Source organism: Diabrotica undecimpunctata, chromosome 3, assembly GCF_040954645.1.
Source record: "Diabrotica undecimpunctata isolate CICGRU chromosome 3, icDiaUnde3, whole genome shotgun sequence".
NCBI classification, from domain to species: Eukaryota; Metazoa; Arthropoda; class Insecta; order Coleoptera; family Chrysomelidae; genus Diabrotica; species Diabrotica undecimpunctata.
The window spans coordinates 21075194-21092254 of record NC_092805.1 but is presented as its reverse complement, the minus strand read 5'-3'; the positions used below and the strand labels follow the sequence as shown (position 1 = coordinate 21092254).

The 17061-nt window shown below is 34.7% G+C and overlaps 1 protein-coding gene across 1 annotated transcript in view; it reads right to left on the bottom strand.

Moving 5' to 3' along the window:
* LOC140436555 (platelet-activating factor acetylhydrolase IB subunit alpha1-like) overlaps positions 1 to 10646 on the bottom strand; it is a 40214-nt gene extending 29568 nt beyond the window's left edge. The window contains exon 1 of the mRNA XM_072525469.1: positions 10255 to 10646. Coding sequence (XP_072381570.1) covers positions 10255 to 10323 — 69 coding nt within the window. The 5' untranslated portion in view covers positions 10324 to 10646. The remainder of the gene's footprint in view (positions 1 to 10254) is intronic.
* Positions 10647 to 17061: the final 6415 nt, after the last annotated feature.

Sequence of the window (17061 nt, the reverse complement as noted above, 5' to 3'; positions counted from 1 at the left end):
TATAACTGTGTGATTTTCAATATTACATAGAAGAGTATTACTCCAGTCGTCAAAGACGAAAATGTCACTGAACCTATAAAAATCATACAAACAAGCTGAATTTTGCCGAGAATATTAATTTTGGGACCCCAAAAAGTTGCAAAAATGTTTACCAGTTTTACCTCCGGGTAAAAATGCCCCCCTAAGGGTTTCCCCCTAAAATGCCCCTCGTAGGGGGGGGGGGGGTAAAACCGTAAAAAATCGATTTACCAAGAATCTGTAACACCGTAAAAAAATTATTTGAAATAAAAATGTAGCTGAGATAATTTACAACAATTAACAACAATGTTTATTAGCACTTTTTGTGTGGAATAAACTGTTCTCTCAGAAGCAACGCTTGAAGCGACCGTCGATTTTGAATGTCAGTTACACGCCCGAAATCAATGTTCAATAAAATTGGTATCAGCTCGACGGTAAAAATTCGATATCTTTTGATCCAAGTGTCCTATCGACAAAAATTACTCAGATTTTATAAAGGTGTTAAATAAATAAACGAGTTTGACTTAGATTTACTTTGTAACAGAGATTGTATCCCTAATACGATTAACTAAATGATACGTATACAGTATATTATAGAGTTAAATCGTGGACTGCGAATCAGAAGCAAACAAAAGAATTAACTCCTTTGAGATAAGAACATGTAGAAGAATTTTGAAGATCCCATAAGTGGATCATGTTACCTACAAACATTAAAGTATTTAAGATACTTAAAGAAAAAGAAGTTGATAGAGTAATAAAAAAAAGAAAACTGCAATATTTCGGACAAATAATGCGTGGAAAAAATACGGCATCTTGCGACCCATAACTCAAGGCAAAATAGACGGTAAAAGAAGAATAAAAGGTAAAACTAACACAGAAAATGCATCTCTCTTTTCTAAAGCCCTAGGTCCTAGTTACTAAAGTTCCATGAGAGACTTGGCCACGTTTTCAACAATTACCCTCATATCTATAGAAATACAGTGAGAATAATTTAAATGTAGATGGCCAGAAAACGAACACTTCTGCTCTCATTTTTCAATTTCCCCATAATATTGTCTGCCTATATCTGTTGCTACAACTGAACTATCTTTTTCTAAACTGAAACTTAATAAAAAATTATTTAAGATCGACCATCAGTCAAGAGCAAGACAAATTGATCTATCATCTCTAAAGAGTCGTCAGTATTAGATAAAATTGATATTTACCGCATTATAAAAAGATTTTCCGAACTGAAGGCGCGAAAAGTGATTTTTTTATAAAATAGCTATTTCATGTATCATGTATTTCAAGCTGTTATATCAAATATTTATTTTTATTTAATTATTTTAACTTACTTTGTTTTCTTGTTGCATGTGTGAGAATTTTTAGTTATTTTTGTATATTGTAATTACAATAAATAATTGTTCATTTTTATTCACATTGTTTTATTTATTTTTGTGTGTATTCGTTTTTGGTCTCTGTCTTAGGTTTCGTCTATAACTTGTATTTTTTTATTATTTTTATACTTTCTGTATTCGTTTCTTAGTCTCTGTCTTAATATAAAGGCGTATAACTTGTGTATTTTTATGCTTTGTGTATTCGTTTCTTAGTCTCTGTCTTAATATAAAGGCTTATAACTTGTGTGTTTTTATACTTTGTGTATTCGTTTCTTGGTCTCTATGAAGGTGAAAGAAAGAAAAACGATGGTGATTAGGAGCAGAGGGCAGCAAAGACACATATACCGTAACAGAGCGTAGCAGAGGCTAGCAGAGCATAGCAGAGGGTAGCAGAGACACACAGAGGGTAGCAGAGACACACAGAGGGTAGCAGAGCATAGCAGAGGGTAGCAGATACACACAGAGCGTAACAGAGGGTAGCAGACACACACCCACACACACACACACAGTACGCGCTTCGTAGGTTAAGAATAGACGCTATCTTCACGTTGCGTAAAAGAAGAAGAAGAATTGATGTTGCGTAAAAGAAGAAGAAGAATTGATGTTGCGTAAAAGAAGAAGAATTGAAGCTATCTTCACGTTTAGGTTTGGTTAGGTTACGTTAGGTTTGGTTAGGCTACGTTAGGTTAGGTCATACGTAAAAGAAGAAGAATTCGTAAAAGAAGAAGAATTAGGTTAGGTTAGGTTAGGTTCGGTTTGGTTAGGTTACGTTAGGTTAGGTCGAATCTGGGGAAATCTGTGTCAGGGGTCTGGGGAAATTTGCCATATTCACCATAGGGTAGCGAGCGGTTTTTCCCCAGAATCTGGGGAAAAAAGTGAACTGAAGTGGCTACCTATCTACTGAGCCGATGTTTAAAAAAGAGCACATTTTTTGCGCCATTAAATATTTTCCACACAGGCGCTACCACGTGCTGGCGCGGTACTGGGTTGGCCTATTCAAAAAACTAAAACAGGTTTGTCAGAGCCGCAATAAACAGTGACGAAGTGCAGGCTTAGAGCAGATCGAAAATGCATATCCCTGGTTGGTCTCAAAACAGTGAGATCTAATATCAGAATGACATGGAAAGGTAATACTTATACTTAAATCGGGTAAAACAGCGGGCCATCTAAAAAGTTATCGTCCAATTGCTTTGTTGTCGACGGCTTAGAAGATGGTATAAAATTTAATGGAATATTGATAAACAATTTGACAGTTAAAATTGTAGACAGTTCGGAGAGCAACGTTTAGTTAACAAAATATCAGTTATGGAGATATATTGGGCTTTAAAATTAACAACAAAAAAACAAAGATATTGGTGGTAACTAGGAATCCAAATCAACCAGTACACGTAAATGTATACCGAACAGAAATGAAATTGAAAACTAACTTGGGAAGGGTCAACCATTCACTTTCCCCTGTCGTACACCTCTGGTAGTAGCTAGAAACATTTATTTAACATAATTTAGTAGGATGTACAGTACCTACACTTTTTGCCAAGCATGACAAGGATATGTTAAATCGTTTTAAAGCACTGGGTACAAATAGTTTTCAAATTTTTAAATAAAACACTCTATAACTGAGTAAGGGACCTTCTTCTTCTTCTTTGGGCGCCGTGTCCGTATTCAGACGTTGGCCGTCATCATGTTTACAATTTCCTGAAACCTTTCTCTGTCGGCTGTTGCGCGAAATAATTCTTCTACTGTGGAAACACACCATTGTCTAATATTACGCAGCCATGAAAGTTTCTTTCGACCAATCCATCTCTTTCCTTACACTTTTCCTTGTATTATAAGGCGAAGTAGTTGGTATTTAGGTCCTGTAATTATATGGCCGAAGTATTCTGTTTTTCTCCTCTTTATGCTGTTTATGAGCAGACGTTCTGAATTGATCATTTGAAGAACATCTTCATTGGAAGTGTGCGAAACCCACGATATCTTTAGGATTCGTCTATAGCACCACAATTCGAATGCTTCTAACTTGTTTAGCATTGTGGTTTTTAACGTCCATGTCTCACAACCATACAATAGGATGGACCACACATAACATTTTAGGACCTTCTTACGAATATTCATCGACAGGTTTCTGTTGCATAAAACTGGTTTCCAGGTCATAAAAGCCTTAGGTGATATTTCGATCCTGGTTATTATCTCTTCATCAGAGTCACAATTTACATTTAACCAGCTGCCAAGGTATTTGAAATGATGTACCCTTTCGAGAAATCAGACCTTGATCTATATTGATCTTTCCAAGTAAGGGACCACATTTTATTTAAGTGATTTGGGTTAAATCTTAATATTTTAAGTCCTGAATTCTACAGTTAAAATTTTTCCAATTATTAATTAAACACGTTGTATATTAAAATATAGTATTTGCTAAAGTCCCAAGTCTGTTATAATAATTTATTTTGAGTTTTAATAGATTTTAAGCCTCTATTATCTTTATTTAAGTAAATTGTTTTGGACACAACATTGACTAAAATTCTAGGCAGTAAAATCGATAGATTTATGTTTTTCTTAACGAAACAAATATTTAACAAAATTGATCATTACACAAAAATATCATTATTAACATATAGAAACTGAAAACACTTTGATCTTGATAATAAAGTAAAGTTTGACTACAATAAATTATTATTATATAGATCAGAGACTTTTAATTTATGACAATAGCTATAAAATGAAAGAGAAAGAATTTAAATTAAAAATATTTTATGATCGAGAAACGAAAATATCTTAAAACGATTATTCTTTTTCTAATAATATCAGGAACTAAATTTTATTGCCCCAAACACTCTCGACGTAGATAAACATGCGCAAATTATTTCCATAAATTTAAATAATCTCTTCAGTTTTTATGAATATTTATAATTCTTGAGTTACTAATAGATATTTTTATCAACGATTAAACAGTGAAGGGGCCATGCACTAAAAGTGTGTTTAATGAGTTTTAATGAATATTGTAAGCGCTGGAGATGGAATTCATAATGGTGTTTTGGCTACAATCTTGCGATTTCTTATCGATCTATTTTCTCTTGATATTTGTTTATTTTACTATTTTTATTTAAAATAAAAGTTCACTTTAATTTAAGTCACTAAATACTGCCATACATACAAGTCAATATCATTTAAAACAATAATATAACTTTAATATAAATTTGATTCTAAATTTAATAAAAAATAATTTCCGACTTCCGCTTTCTCGCTTTAACAGTCTCACCAAGTTGTTCTCAGTAATTTCTTTCGTACATAAAAAGTTTAGTTTAGTTTTTCCTCTCTCTGTCTCCCTCGCTCATACGTTCGGTATAAGAGCAAAGTATTTAAGTCTTGTGTGAATTAGTCTAATAAATTAGTGAAGAAAAGTGTATGTAAAATGAACAAGACAGAAAAGATTTGATTTCACGTACAAAGCGTCTATGTATCTGTTGATACGTATTTCGACTTAATAAGTCTAATCAGAACAGTTATTTATAGCCGTTCTTAACGTGAAAAATAATCTTCTCTGTCTTATTAGGAAGCAACAATAAAATGGCTTCGCTATGGACGCAACAGCGACATCTGATAGAAAAATCGGTAAGATAGTTTCGAAACACATTCAGATTTCTGCTTTAATCTGGAGCCTTCTAAAAATTGCAAGTCATAGCCAGACGTTGATAAAGATGTTAATAGAGACATGGGGAATCTAAAATTTGCATTCCACGACATGTCTCCTCAACTAGGCAGAAACCCTTAACGAATTTGTTTCTTGTACTAATACAGAGTAGATCCGAATAAAATGAAAAAGAGAGAAAAGATTTGATTTCACGTACAAAGCCTCTGTGTATCTGTTGATACGTATTTCGACTTAATAAGTCTCATCAGAATAGTTATTCACAGCCGTTCTTAACGTGAAAAATAATCTTCTCTGTCTTATTAGGAAGCAACAATAAAATGGCTTCGCTATGGACGCAACAGCGACATCTGATAGAAAAATCGGTAAGATAGTTTCGAAACAAATTCAGATTTCTGCTTTAATCTGGAGCCTTCTAAAAATTGCAAGGCATAGCCAGACTGGATAAAGATGTTAATAGTGTATGTATAATTTCATATAAATTTGAATAAAATAAAGAATCAGCAACCTTAAGATATCAGACATCTTCAAAAGCAACATATCAAATTTGAAAAAGAATGCGTTGGACCAAAGTTTGCTCCCAGTCATAACTTTCGGCGCCGAAAAACTTTCCTTAATCCAGGCTACAGCAAACAAACTCAGAGTAGCATCTGAATGGAACACTCGCTACTTGGACTGACTCTCAGAGACAGAGTAATAAACGAAGGACAGGCGTCACAGATGTCATAGAGCGTATAGCATGGCTGAAGTGGAATTGGGCGGGCCATGTGGCCAGAATAAATGACGGGCGATGAACCCACAAAATTACAATTTGGAGACCACGAGCTAATAGAAGAAGCAGAAGGTAGACCACCTACACGATGGACAGACGACGTCAAAAGAATCGCTGGGAATTGGCTGCAAGAAGCTCAAAACCGACAGAACTAGAAGAAATTATGGAAGGCCTATGTTTAACTTTGGAGGCACATGGCTGAATGACGATGATTCTTCTTCTTCTTCTTCTTCTTTTTATGTAGACATAATTCTGTCTGTTTTTCAATGTGTCTCCACTAAGTTGTCGTTCCATCGTTTTCGTGGTCTCCCTAGTGATCGTCTTCCTATTGGGGAACCGTCTTTTGTATCACTTGTTCTAAATCTGACGTTCCAGTTCCAGTTTACATCTTAGTAAATTTGCTGTTATAACCAGGTATTTTGTCTTTTTTAAGAAAATTAACATGTTAAATTTTCTGACGGTTATATTAAATTGGTGTAGCATACGTTGTAAATCATCTTTACTTTGAGACAGTAGTATTGCCTCGTGAAATTGTCCTACTGGAGAAATATCAAGGATGGCAGAAGTCTGAGTTTGTTGTACTTCCGAAAAAACCAGGAGCCCAGAAATGTGAAGAATACCATACGATTAGCGTCATGAGTCATTTCCTAAAACTGTTCCTAAAAATAATCCATTAGAGAATTTATAAGCTGTGTGAGAGTCATATTTCCCCTAACCACTTTGGGTTCATAAATGCTGTTGGTTAGAAAGAGGCTGTTCTCAGTACAAGTCCACTAAAATCTCAGAACCTGGTTTAACATACTTAACATCTGTGCAGCTTTTTCGCCTTGCGGCAGACAATATAGCTATTATCATGATGATTGACAACATTCGTCACGGATAGCCACATCAAGAAGAAGATTAATTTTACCTTTGTCATTCATTTTTTTCTGTCGCAATTTCTCTTTTATATATATTTGTATAATATTTTTGAGTTTTTATTTATTTGTCCTTCATTTTTGTTCTTAGAACCACGCTGTTGTTGAAATCTCACGTTTTGACTTTACGTTAGGACTAGCTATGTGTACTGATCGCAAGTTTTGCCTATAAAGTGTGGGGTGTGCTCGATTAAAAACTATTTGTACCTCCAACATACGACGAGGACCAAACCAAACCTAAGTGATTGATTATGAAAGATATTAATTAATCTTCGTCGAAGCAAGGTACAATTCGATGTTAAAGTAATAGTAGGCTGTGAGTTTAAGTATTTTTATTTAATTCGAGCACAGCAAATATTACAAACAATTTTATTTTAACAACTTGTTTTAAAAATAATAAAATTTCAATCACTACTTTGCTATGTCGAGTATGTACGTTTAATACGTAAAATATATTCTATTAACTGAGAATCTCGAAATATTTTTTTATAATTTTTTTGATTCTGATTGTGTGTAGAAGAACACCAGAATTTTATATTAATTTAATCGAGGTGAGATTTTTTGTAATATCCTTATGGCGTACAGTTTGTAAATACAAGAGCAATAATTTTTTTACGATCGACAATTAAGAAACCTTTTAGTTAAAATGGAACCATAAGAAATACATATGTACGGCTCGAACTGTTTTTTAAAATACAATAAAACTTGATCTAGATTACTGACACCTAAAACTTTCACTTTGGATATTGTGTAAATAAAGGAGGGACTAATTTATGCAAGTATAAATAAAGATCAAATGCAGGACAATTATCCATGTGGAAGAAGATCGAGAAGCCTTTGCAATTGTGATCGGCAACGTCGGATAACTCTGATATTGTACGTGAAAAAGAAGATGCAGAAGGATAGGTTCCAATTGTTTGGTTTGTATCGATAATGGCGAGCCCAGTCGGCACCAAAGATAATATGTAAATAATCTTCTCTTATCATATATATGAAAGGGTCTGTAAGTACTTAAAATGTTTTATTGAGGATCATTACATTAACATAGTGAGAAATCTCTATTGGAACCAACAGGCTGTGGTAACATTAGATGGAAATAGCACGGATGCGCAACAGATAAGTAGAGGAGTGAGACAGGGCTGTGTACTTTCACCATTACTATTTAATATGTATTCCGAAGAGTTATTTATGCAAGCACTTGAAAACTGTAAGGTGAAAATCAAGATAAATGGTGAAAATATAAATAATATCCGTTATGCTGACGATACAGTCATTATCGCTGAAAGTGAGACAGACCTGCAGATGATACTAAACACAATTTGTGATACTGGGGAACAGTTTGGTTTAACAATAAACATAAAGAAAACAAAAACCATGGTTATCAGTAAGAGTGGCAAAGTCATTACAAAGATCCAGGTAAAAAATGAAGATATTGAGCCAGTGGACAAAATGAAATACTTAGGAGTCTGGATTACGGAAGATCTGAATCCGAAATTCGCTCAAGAATAAAGCAATCAAGAGCAGCCTTTTTGAAGATGAGGAAATTTCTGAGTAACCAAAGATTCAATCTGCAAATCCGATATCGGACGGTAAAATGTTATATCCACTCGATTCTTCTTTATGGTGTCGAATCCTGGACTGTTAATGTTGACTTAATGAGAAAACTGGAAGCTTTTGAGATGTGGCTTTTTAGGAGAATTTTGAAGATACCACGGACGGATCATATTAAGAACGAAATGGTGTTGCACAGAATGGGAAGAGACAGAGAACTTTTGACCATCATTAAAAGGCGAAAGACAGCATATTTGGGGCACATACTTAGAAATGATAAGTACGACTTGTTGCAGCTGATTATGAAGGGTAAAATCGAAGGAAAAAGGGGACAAATATCCTGGATGAAAAATATTCGCGATTAGACCGGGTTAAATACACAGACGCTTTTAAGAAAAGCAGAAGATAGAGACGAATTTGCAATGGTTATAGTCAACCTTCATTAGTGGAGGCGGCACTAAAAGAAGAAGATCCAACAGGTCCTTTTTGAAATCGTGTCGTTGTCTATCCATATCTCTCTCTCTCTCTCTCTCTCTCTCTCTCTCTCTCTCTCTGTGCGAAAATTCTTGAGCGAAAGATTCTAGTCTTGAAACTTGCAACATAAGTTCTTCTTGATCCAAAGAAGAACTCTCTTGAATTTAGGACCAATTGGTTGGACCAAGATCAGAAAAATTGCGGATAACTCAGCATAGACAAGTGGTTCAGAGTCTTGAAACTTGGAATATAGTTCCTTTAGGAGAAAAATACTCAGTGTGTCAAGTTTCGTGTTAAAGATTAGAGTTTTTAGAGACAGTTTTGCCAGAAATGAACTTTCTGACAGAAAATTCGGCATTTTGGTGCCAAAGAATTAAAAACTGAATTTTAATATTTTTTATGTTCTCATTTCAAAAACTTTTCTTTTTCGTAGAAGCCTTAGTTTTTTAAATAGCTTTGGAAATACGCTAATACTGCTCTTTACAACAAACTGGCCGACAAACGAACACTACTCATTCAATTTAGCTTTGTTAATTGATGCTGTGAATCGTGGATCTTTAATAGGCTGTTTTATTTGAGAACCATCGACCAAAACATTGTCCATCTTGATCTAAAACCTTTACTTTTTTCTCTTGCAACTAAAGAAGTAATAAGCTGTAATATATTCAACATCATGAGTATCTTTGGAAAATTTACGCCAAGGAATTCCAGACGAGTGTCGTCGAATCACCCCGAAATGCTTCGAAATGTGCAAGAACGTTTCGAACTAAATCTTTATTATTGTATGGGTACAGGTGATCATCAGTTTTATGATAAGTAAGCAGCTAACATACCTAGTTTAAATTTTAAAATGTGTTTTTCTCAAAAAGTCTGACTCGAAAATAACAGAAAAAGTTGACGCAGTTTCGAATAACGACGCGTTTCGTTTTATTTTCGGTTGGACGTTGGACATATTGAATTACCACCTGTTTACATTACATTTTTGGTAGACAACGATTTGTGTGAAATTCACTGACCTCTTATTTTCTGTTCGCCTTATACCCTTCCGTATTTTTACGCTTGCAATAAGTTAATCACAAAAATTATGCCAGGCATAATTTCAAAATTTAAATCCAAAAATTTTCAACGGGATAAAACATATTTGAAAGAAAATTGCAAGCCTATATTCCTTGATTTCTCAAAATTCTTAGCCTTACTTGGGGATGAGAATGGTCGAGAAAATACCGGAAAAGTATCCCTCTTCAAACAAAAATCAACAGTTCTCTGCGTTTTTCTAGATGGCGTTCCTGATAACGACGATATTTCGTTTTCGTTTGGTCACCCTGTATATAAATATTGTAGAATGTAGAGTAAAATTTTACTTAAGAACGAAATAATGAAACTGAACCATGTATCTTTATTTTCTATATAATCTTAATATTATTTACCCACTTAGTCCCATATTTATGTAAATCAATTTTTTAAATGATATAAACTACTTATAACTTATTAATTACTCACCATAGACATCCATCTACCATCGCCAACAGGGTCTTCTGGAGGTTCAGGTTTGACACATGGGTTCAACATTATCAACTTTTACTAAAACTGTTGCTTTAATGACACAAACTAAATTTTTCGAACTGCCCCTGTACCTTTCGAGTCCGTTGTATACAAATTTACGAAATGAATAACTTCCTATCTAACACTCTTTTTACACAGCACACTTCATCGTACAAGTTACCATCATGTCAGTTGGATTTGAACTCATTCATAAAGTAGAAAATCGCGGTAAATATCCGGTCATCACGAAAATAACAGTTTGTTTACGTTTCCGAGTGCAGTTCAATGCAGCCAGTAACAAACAACAAACCAATTACTTAGTTAAACGCAGCAACCGGTACTAAATTTAAAAGTCAGCTGGCTTAATGTAGTAGATAATAGTAGTCAGCTGCGCATAAACAACCGACTACGAGTCCATTGTTGTGTAGATGTAGATGTAGAGGTCTACCAAATTGTATATTTGTGTTTCAAATTTAGACGCTAGGTGGCAGCAACAGCTGTATATTTTAATAAAAAATATTCCTGTAATTGAAAAATATACTTAATAAAAAATAATAAATGGCATTAGAGATGAATAAAATAGATTTTGAATATTATTACGAAAATAAAATGTAACTTTGGATGGGAAAAAAATATTGTAAAAAACAACTGTTTTAAGTTAGGTATCTAGCCCAATTATCTATGGGCAAAGAATATAGACGCATGTCTAAATAGTTTTTTTCCGTGATTGATGTTAGTTCTTACTCAGGAATGCAATATTTTTAGTATCTGTTAATGCCATAAAGCGGTTGTGTTAGCCTTGAAGTAATAAGTTAATTATTGTACTTATTATACCTAACTTAAAAGCACATTAGCTTGATAGATAAAGACCAATAAGCGACAATATAGATCGTTTGTTTATCTAACATTGTTCATTGGAATTCCATCAACTTGTACTTATCCCAATAGTTTCACTTTTTTATACTGAGTGCGCTATTTATTTCGAGTAAAGTTAAGTAGTGCTGGTTACCGTTTATACCGTTAATACGCCCAAAAACGCTGAATTTAAACTTTCACATTACAAACGATTTCAATTCACGGAAATGCTTCCACGAAGATGGCAGAAGGTGGAATTTATAACTGAAGTTGTGTAAGTTATTTTGAAAAACGTAGGGGAAGGGTGGTCGCTGGTTGTTACTGCACTGCACAGTACGATGTTGAGTTGATACACAGCGACCGGCCCGTCAACTCTTCCATTTGAACATCATCTTAGATGTGTTAAAGGTGTAAGCTGTTCTGATCATTTGTTTAAAAGTTATTGAAAATGTTCGTGCTTTTCAACATCCTGAGACAAGATAAGTGTATTTAATTAATTATTACAACCAAACTTTTATTCATAATACAGGCAAATAATAGTAACGTCTTAAAAGAGGTATATTTAGGCTACAAGTGTATACAATAGCGTGTGTTTTATTTGAATTCTCACGAGTTAAAGTCTGGTTTATCGGTTTTCACCTACAACAAATTTATTTTAGCAAGTAATGTAGACTAGTAATTATATTCCAAGATTACTTATTGTACTATGTATTTACACGATACAATAAATTAACATTACTGTAAACGACTATTGTAGCTTTATTTAAGGTGAAAACGCCGTGTTACTTTCGTATTTTAATGCTTATTTAACATGTAATACTAAAAACGTTTTTTTTTTCAGTTGTAGCGATGAAGTCAAAATATCAGAGGAAGAGTCATCAGCAGTCATGAGACCAGCAGCGATGTAAAGAGCAATCGATGCCGTGAAGAAAGACAAAATGCCTTATCAAACGGCTGCTAAAACTTACAATGTGCCTATGAACACATTAAAACGTCGAGTACTAAATAAAAATCAAGACGCCACTGACAATAAAAAAGTATTACGCCATTTTCGAGCTGTTTTCAACGAAGAACAAGAACAGCAGTTGGTGAAGTACGTTGGTACGTTTTTTTTTGTAATTACTGTAGCTGATTTGCGCAGCTTTGCTTACCAACTGGCAGAACGGAATAGCATCCCTTGTGGTTTCAATAAAGAAACGAAATTAGCAGGAAAAGATTGGGTAACTGGGTTCAGAAAGCACTATTCTGAGCTTGTGTTAAGAAAACCTGAGGCGACTTCAGTAGCAAGGGCGGAAGCATTTAACAAAACGAATTTAACCAAGTTTTTTGACGTTTTGGAGAATGTTTAAAAACATCACTTGTATCCTTCTCATAGGGTATTCCTCCTTCTATCATCTTCACTAGACAGCAAATGAAAGTGAAACTTCAACACGGCGTTCCGCCTGGAACAGCTTTGGTTTGTCATCCTTCAGGGTGGATCCAAACTGAGATTTTTACACAATGGTTTGACCATTTCTTGAAGTTTGTGACTCCATCCGAAGACGACCCAGTTTTGCTCATACTTGATGGACATTCCACCCATACAAAAAAATCTAGATTTCATTGAAAGGGCTAGAGAAAATCACACACCTGTAGTTTGCATTCCCCCCTACTGTAGTCATAAGCTGCAGTTACTCGATGTTTCTTTCATCGGGCCCTTCAATACTTATTATGTCCAAGCGATCGAAAGATTCTTGCGTAATAATCCTGGTAGATTAGTGACTCAATATCTGGTATCTAAACTTATTTGGAGAGGGATGTCCATTTGCAGCTACTCCAACTGAAGTTTACTGACGCGGATTTTGCTATAGCCATGACCACAGAAATTTCCGTGCAAGATTCTATCTCTCTTCAAGAAGCTTAAAATCAAGAACTGGGTGTTGAATACCAAGAGGAAACTTCTGCTGTGGTGCCAGGAAAAGATTTGGCAAATTCGCAACAAAATATTCCTCGACGTCAAGATACACCACTTGGAAGTAACGAGAACCCGCCTTCTGGAAAGATAGATTTTCGACCAGCAACCTCTGCATCCAATGCTTCAGTTCCTATGTTTTTCAATGACCACAGACAAAATGTCACTGTAGGATCTAGAGATCCAAACTCTACATTCGTTCTAATCTCTAAAGACTCGCCAAAGCCAAGTACTTCAACATTTCAGCCCAGTCCACTGCCTTATTTCAGTACTTCTAAGGGGTACTATACTTTTGCTGTAAGCCCACAAGATATAGTTCCAATCCCTAAAGCTAATATTATCAATCGAGAAAATAAGCGAAAAAAAGGAACAGCTGCGGTTTTGACCTCAAGCCCTTTCAAGATGGAACTAGTAGCCGCAAAAGCAGAAAAAGAGGAAAAGGAAAAGGCTTGAGAAATTAAAGCTGCTTCCCATATTAACATGGCAAGGCGGTTATTAGGGAGTTTGTGGACATGGCCGGCCCATCTTAGACGTTGGGATTTAATCTCTTGGACTATATCGCTCGCTCTATACATCTGCTTGACCTCAGAATTTGTTCTCATTCGATATTGGTTGCTATTAATGTCGTAATAAGGCCCAAATATTCTTCTTCGGTTTTCTTTCAGTTTCTTTGGTCAGGGTCCAAGTCTCACACCCATACATGAGCACCGGTCTGATTACCGTTTTATATATTCTAATCTTTGATTTCGTGTTAGGCTTTTAGATTTAATAGTATTGTGGAGGCTGTACATACATCTGTTTGCTGCCTGAATTCTTCCTTTAATCTCTTCCGTGATATCGTTATCTGCAGTGATTGCTGCTACGAGATATGTAAAACTCTCCACTCTTTCAAAGTTATATGGGTCTATTGTAACATTTTGCTCTATTCTATCTCGTCCCTTTTGTCTGTTGATGCACATGTATTTGGTTTTCTCTTCGTTTACCCACAAACCAGTTTTCTTTGCTTCTACCTTCAATTTATTAAAAGTCTCCTCCACTTTGGTGACTATGTTTCCCACAATGTCAATGTCATCTGCGCATGCTACTAGTAATTTTGGTCCATTTACTGTCAGTAATTCTGTTTTAAGTTGTGCTGCCCTTACTACTTTCTCCAGGATGATATTAAACAGGAGAGGTGATAGCGCATCTCCTTGTTTCAGGTCACTGCTTATTTCGAAAGATTCTGAGAGTTTGTTACCTATCCGTACTCTGGATCTACAGCTATTCACACATAACTTAACAAGCTGGATAAGTTCTTTGGAACTGAAAGTTCTGCCATTGCATTCCACATCTAATCAATTTTAATGCTGTCGTACGCTTGCCGGAAAGCTATGAAGAGAATAAGGATAGTTCTATTGAATTCCCATCCTTTTTAAAGCAGCTGTCTTAGAGTAAAGATCTGATCTATGGTTGATCTATGTTTTCTGAAGCCGGCTTGGTATTCACAGATGAAATTTTCTACAAACGGTGTCAGCCTACTTAATAGGATGTTCGATAAGATTTTATATGCTGTATTAAGTAGGGAGATGCCTCTATAATAAGAGCACTTAGTTTTGTCTCCCTTTTTATGGATGGGGATTATTACACTTTCGTGCCATTTTGTTGGTATTTTCCCTTCGTTCCATATAAGTGTTATTAGTTTGTGTATTTGTCTATGTAGAGTTTCTCCTCCGTACTTAAGAGATTCAGCCAGTATATTGTCAAAGCCTGGAGCTTTTCCGTTCTTCAATTTGTTCATTGCTTGCAATGTTTCATCTATTTTGGGGTTCTCTACCGGTAGGTCCACCCCAAAATATATATTTTCTCCATGTTCTTCCTCTTGATGTATGTTTGTAAAGTCTTGAAATATTCTTGCCATGTTTGGAGCAGTTTTTTTCATTTATTATTAATTTATCATTATAACACGCATCTAGGTCTGAAGCCTTTTTTTTCGTTTGAAACTGATTTGTAAAATGCTCGACTATTTGACTGTTGCCTATTCCTTTCTATTTCTTCATATTTCTGTTTTTCGTACTTCCTTTTTTCTCTTTAATTAATTTTCTTGTTTCTCGGCGTGAAGTTGCATAGTTTTCTTTACTTTTTGCTGTTCCTTGTTGAAGCATAATGTTATCTGTCTGTCGTGTAGTTTTTTTGACATTCTCTATCAAACCATTTCCTTGTTCATTTGCTGCTTTTTCCTATTATTAGTTCTGCTGACTCCGTAATTGATTTTTCCATTTGTTGTCACAGCTTTTCGACCCCATCCCGCAGTGCAAAGTGGCCATTTGGTAGGGTTAGGGTAAAAATATGTATCTAAAAAATTTAGCGAGATAAAGTGAAAATTAAAATTGCCTTATGTAGCTAAGTATATAGGATATTGTATGTTAATATATAGTGTATATTTTATTAATTTTCTTAGCATGGCCACTTTGCCCACCCTTCCCCTACTTGTGCAATCGAAAAGAAGTAGTTTTAAACGCTTTAGGTCGTTTATTTTTTTATGTATTTAATACCTTTATAGAAAGTGACTTCATTTGCTGCAAATTGCAATAATTTCATACGAAAACTGCACTCTTCACTTTTAAAAAGGAATTTGATTTTTGTCGGGACACAGGACACTCTGATCAAAATATATCAAATTTTTACTGTCGAGTTAATACAAATTTTATTTAAAAATGCAAATTTTAGTTCTCGCGCGTAACTTACATTTAAAATCGCCAGTTGCTTCAAGCTTTGTTTCTGAGAGAATGATTCATTTTACATAAAAAGTGCTAATACAAATTTTTGTTCAAAATGATCTCAGCTACATTTTTTGTTTAAAACATTTTTTTCTACGGTGTACAGGGGGAAGTGTTTTAGGGGGAAGCCCGAGGGTGGGAGTGGCAAATTTTTTTACATCTTTTTTGTGGTCCCAAAATTGAGATTCTCGTCAAAATTCAGCTTATTCATCTTGTTTTAGAGACCAAATCTCTGAGGACTTGACTAGCCAATCATTTAAAATTTCAGTTTAAAGATCAATTCGGTTTAATAATATTTTTATGAAAGAGGAATTAACGTGGATTTAATAACTTAAAAGAAAGACGTTTCTTGGAAAATGACTTCAAACACTTAAGGACTTACGTCATATCTAATTTTAGTAATACCGAAATTAAAAATAATAGAAGTACCTGAAATTATTACTTACCTAATAATGTTAATTATCTTTAATGTGTTTTAATATACATTTTTTTGGCTTGTGATTTTGATCAATTATTAGTATAGGATTGTGTTATGCTTGATTTGTTAAAGATTGTCCGTTAAGTTCGAAAATATCAGTCAGGTTAGATGTATCCGAGAAGAAAATAATAAAACGCTAGGGCACAAAAATGGTGTACGGAAAATATTTTGACAGTTTATTAAACAAAGAATTTGGCAGTATAGTATCTGTGTACAAAAATAAACCATATGTTGATCACTGGTTAACCTATAGAACCATCAAATTACTTAATCACACCATAATAATATGAAAGAGAATATTATTGATAGATAATAGGTATATCGATGGGAGGCAACCGTATATAAGTATTTCTGACTATTGGTCGTCTTTAGTGCGGTGCAGCTACACTGAAATGGAAACAAAAGGACTTGGGAAAGATCACTACAGAAGCAATTCGACCAATTAATGGCAATAATGTTAGAAGACTCTGAGGTTTCCAGAGCAACAACTAACACATCCCCGGAGGAAGCTAAGCTATGTGAGGAAAAAAATGCCAAACGTTTAGAACGTTTCAAACAACAAGACAAATTTAATGCGAGTTAATAGCAAAATAAAGTTAGTAGGCATCAGCATAGCTCGCAACAAAGGAATGTTTTAAACGGTTGGCATTTTTTTCACCAGGTAGCTTAGCTTCCTCCGTGGATGCGATAGTTGTTGCTCTGGAAACCTCAGAGTCTTCTAACAT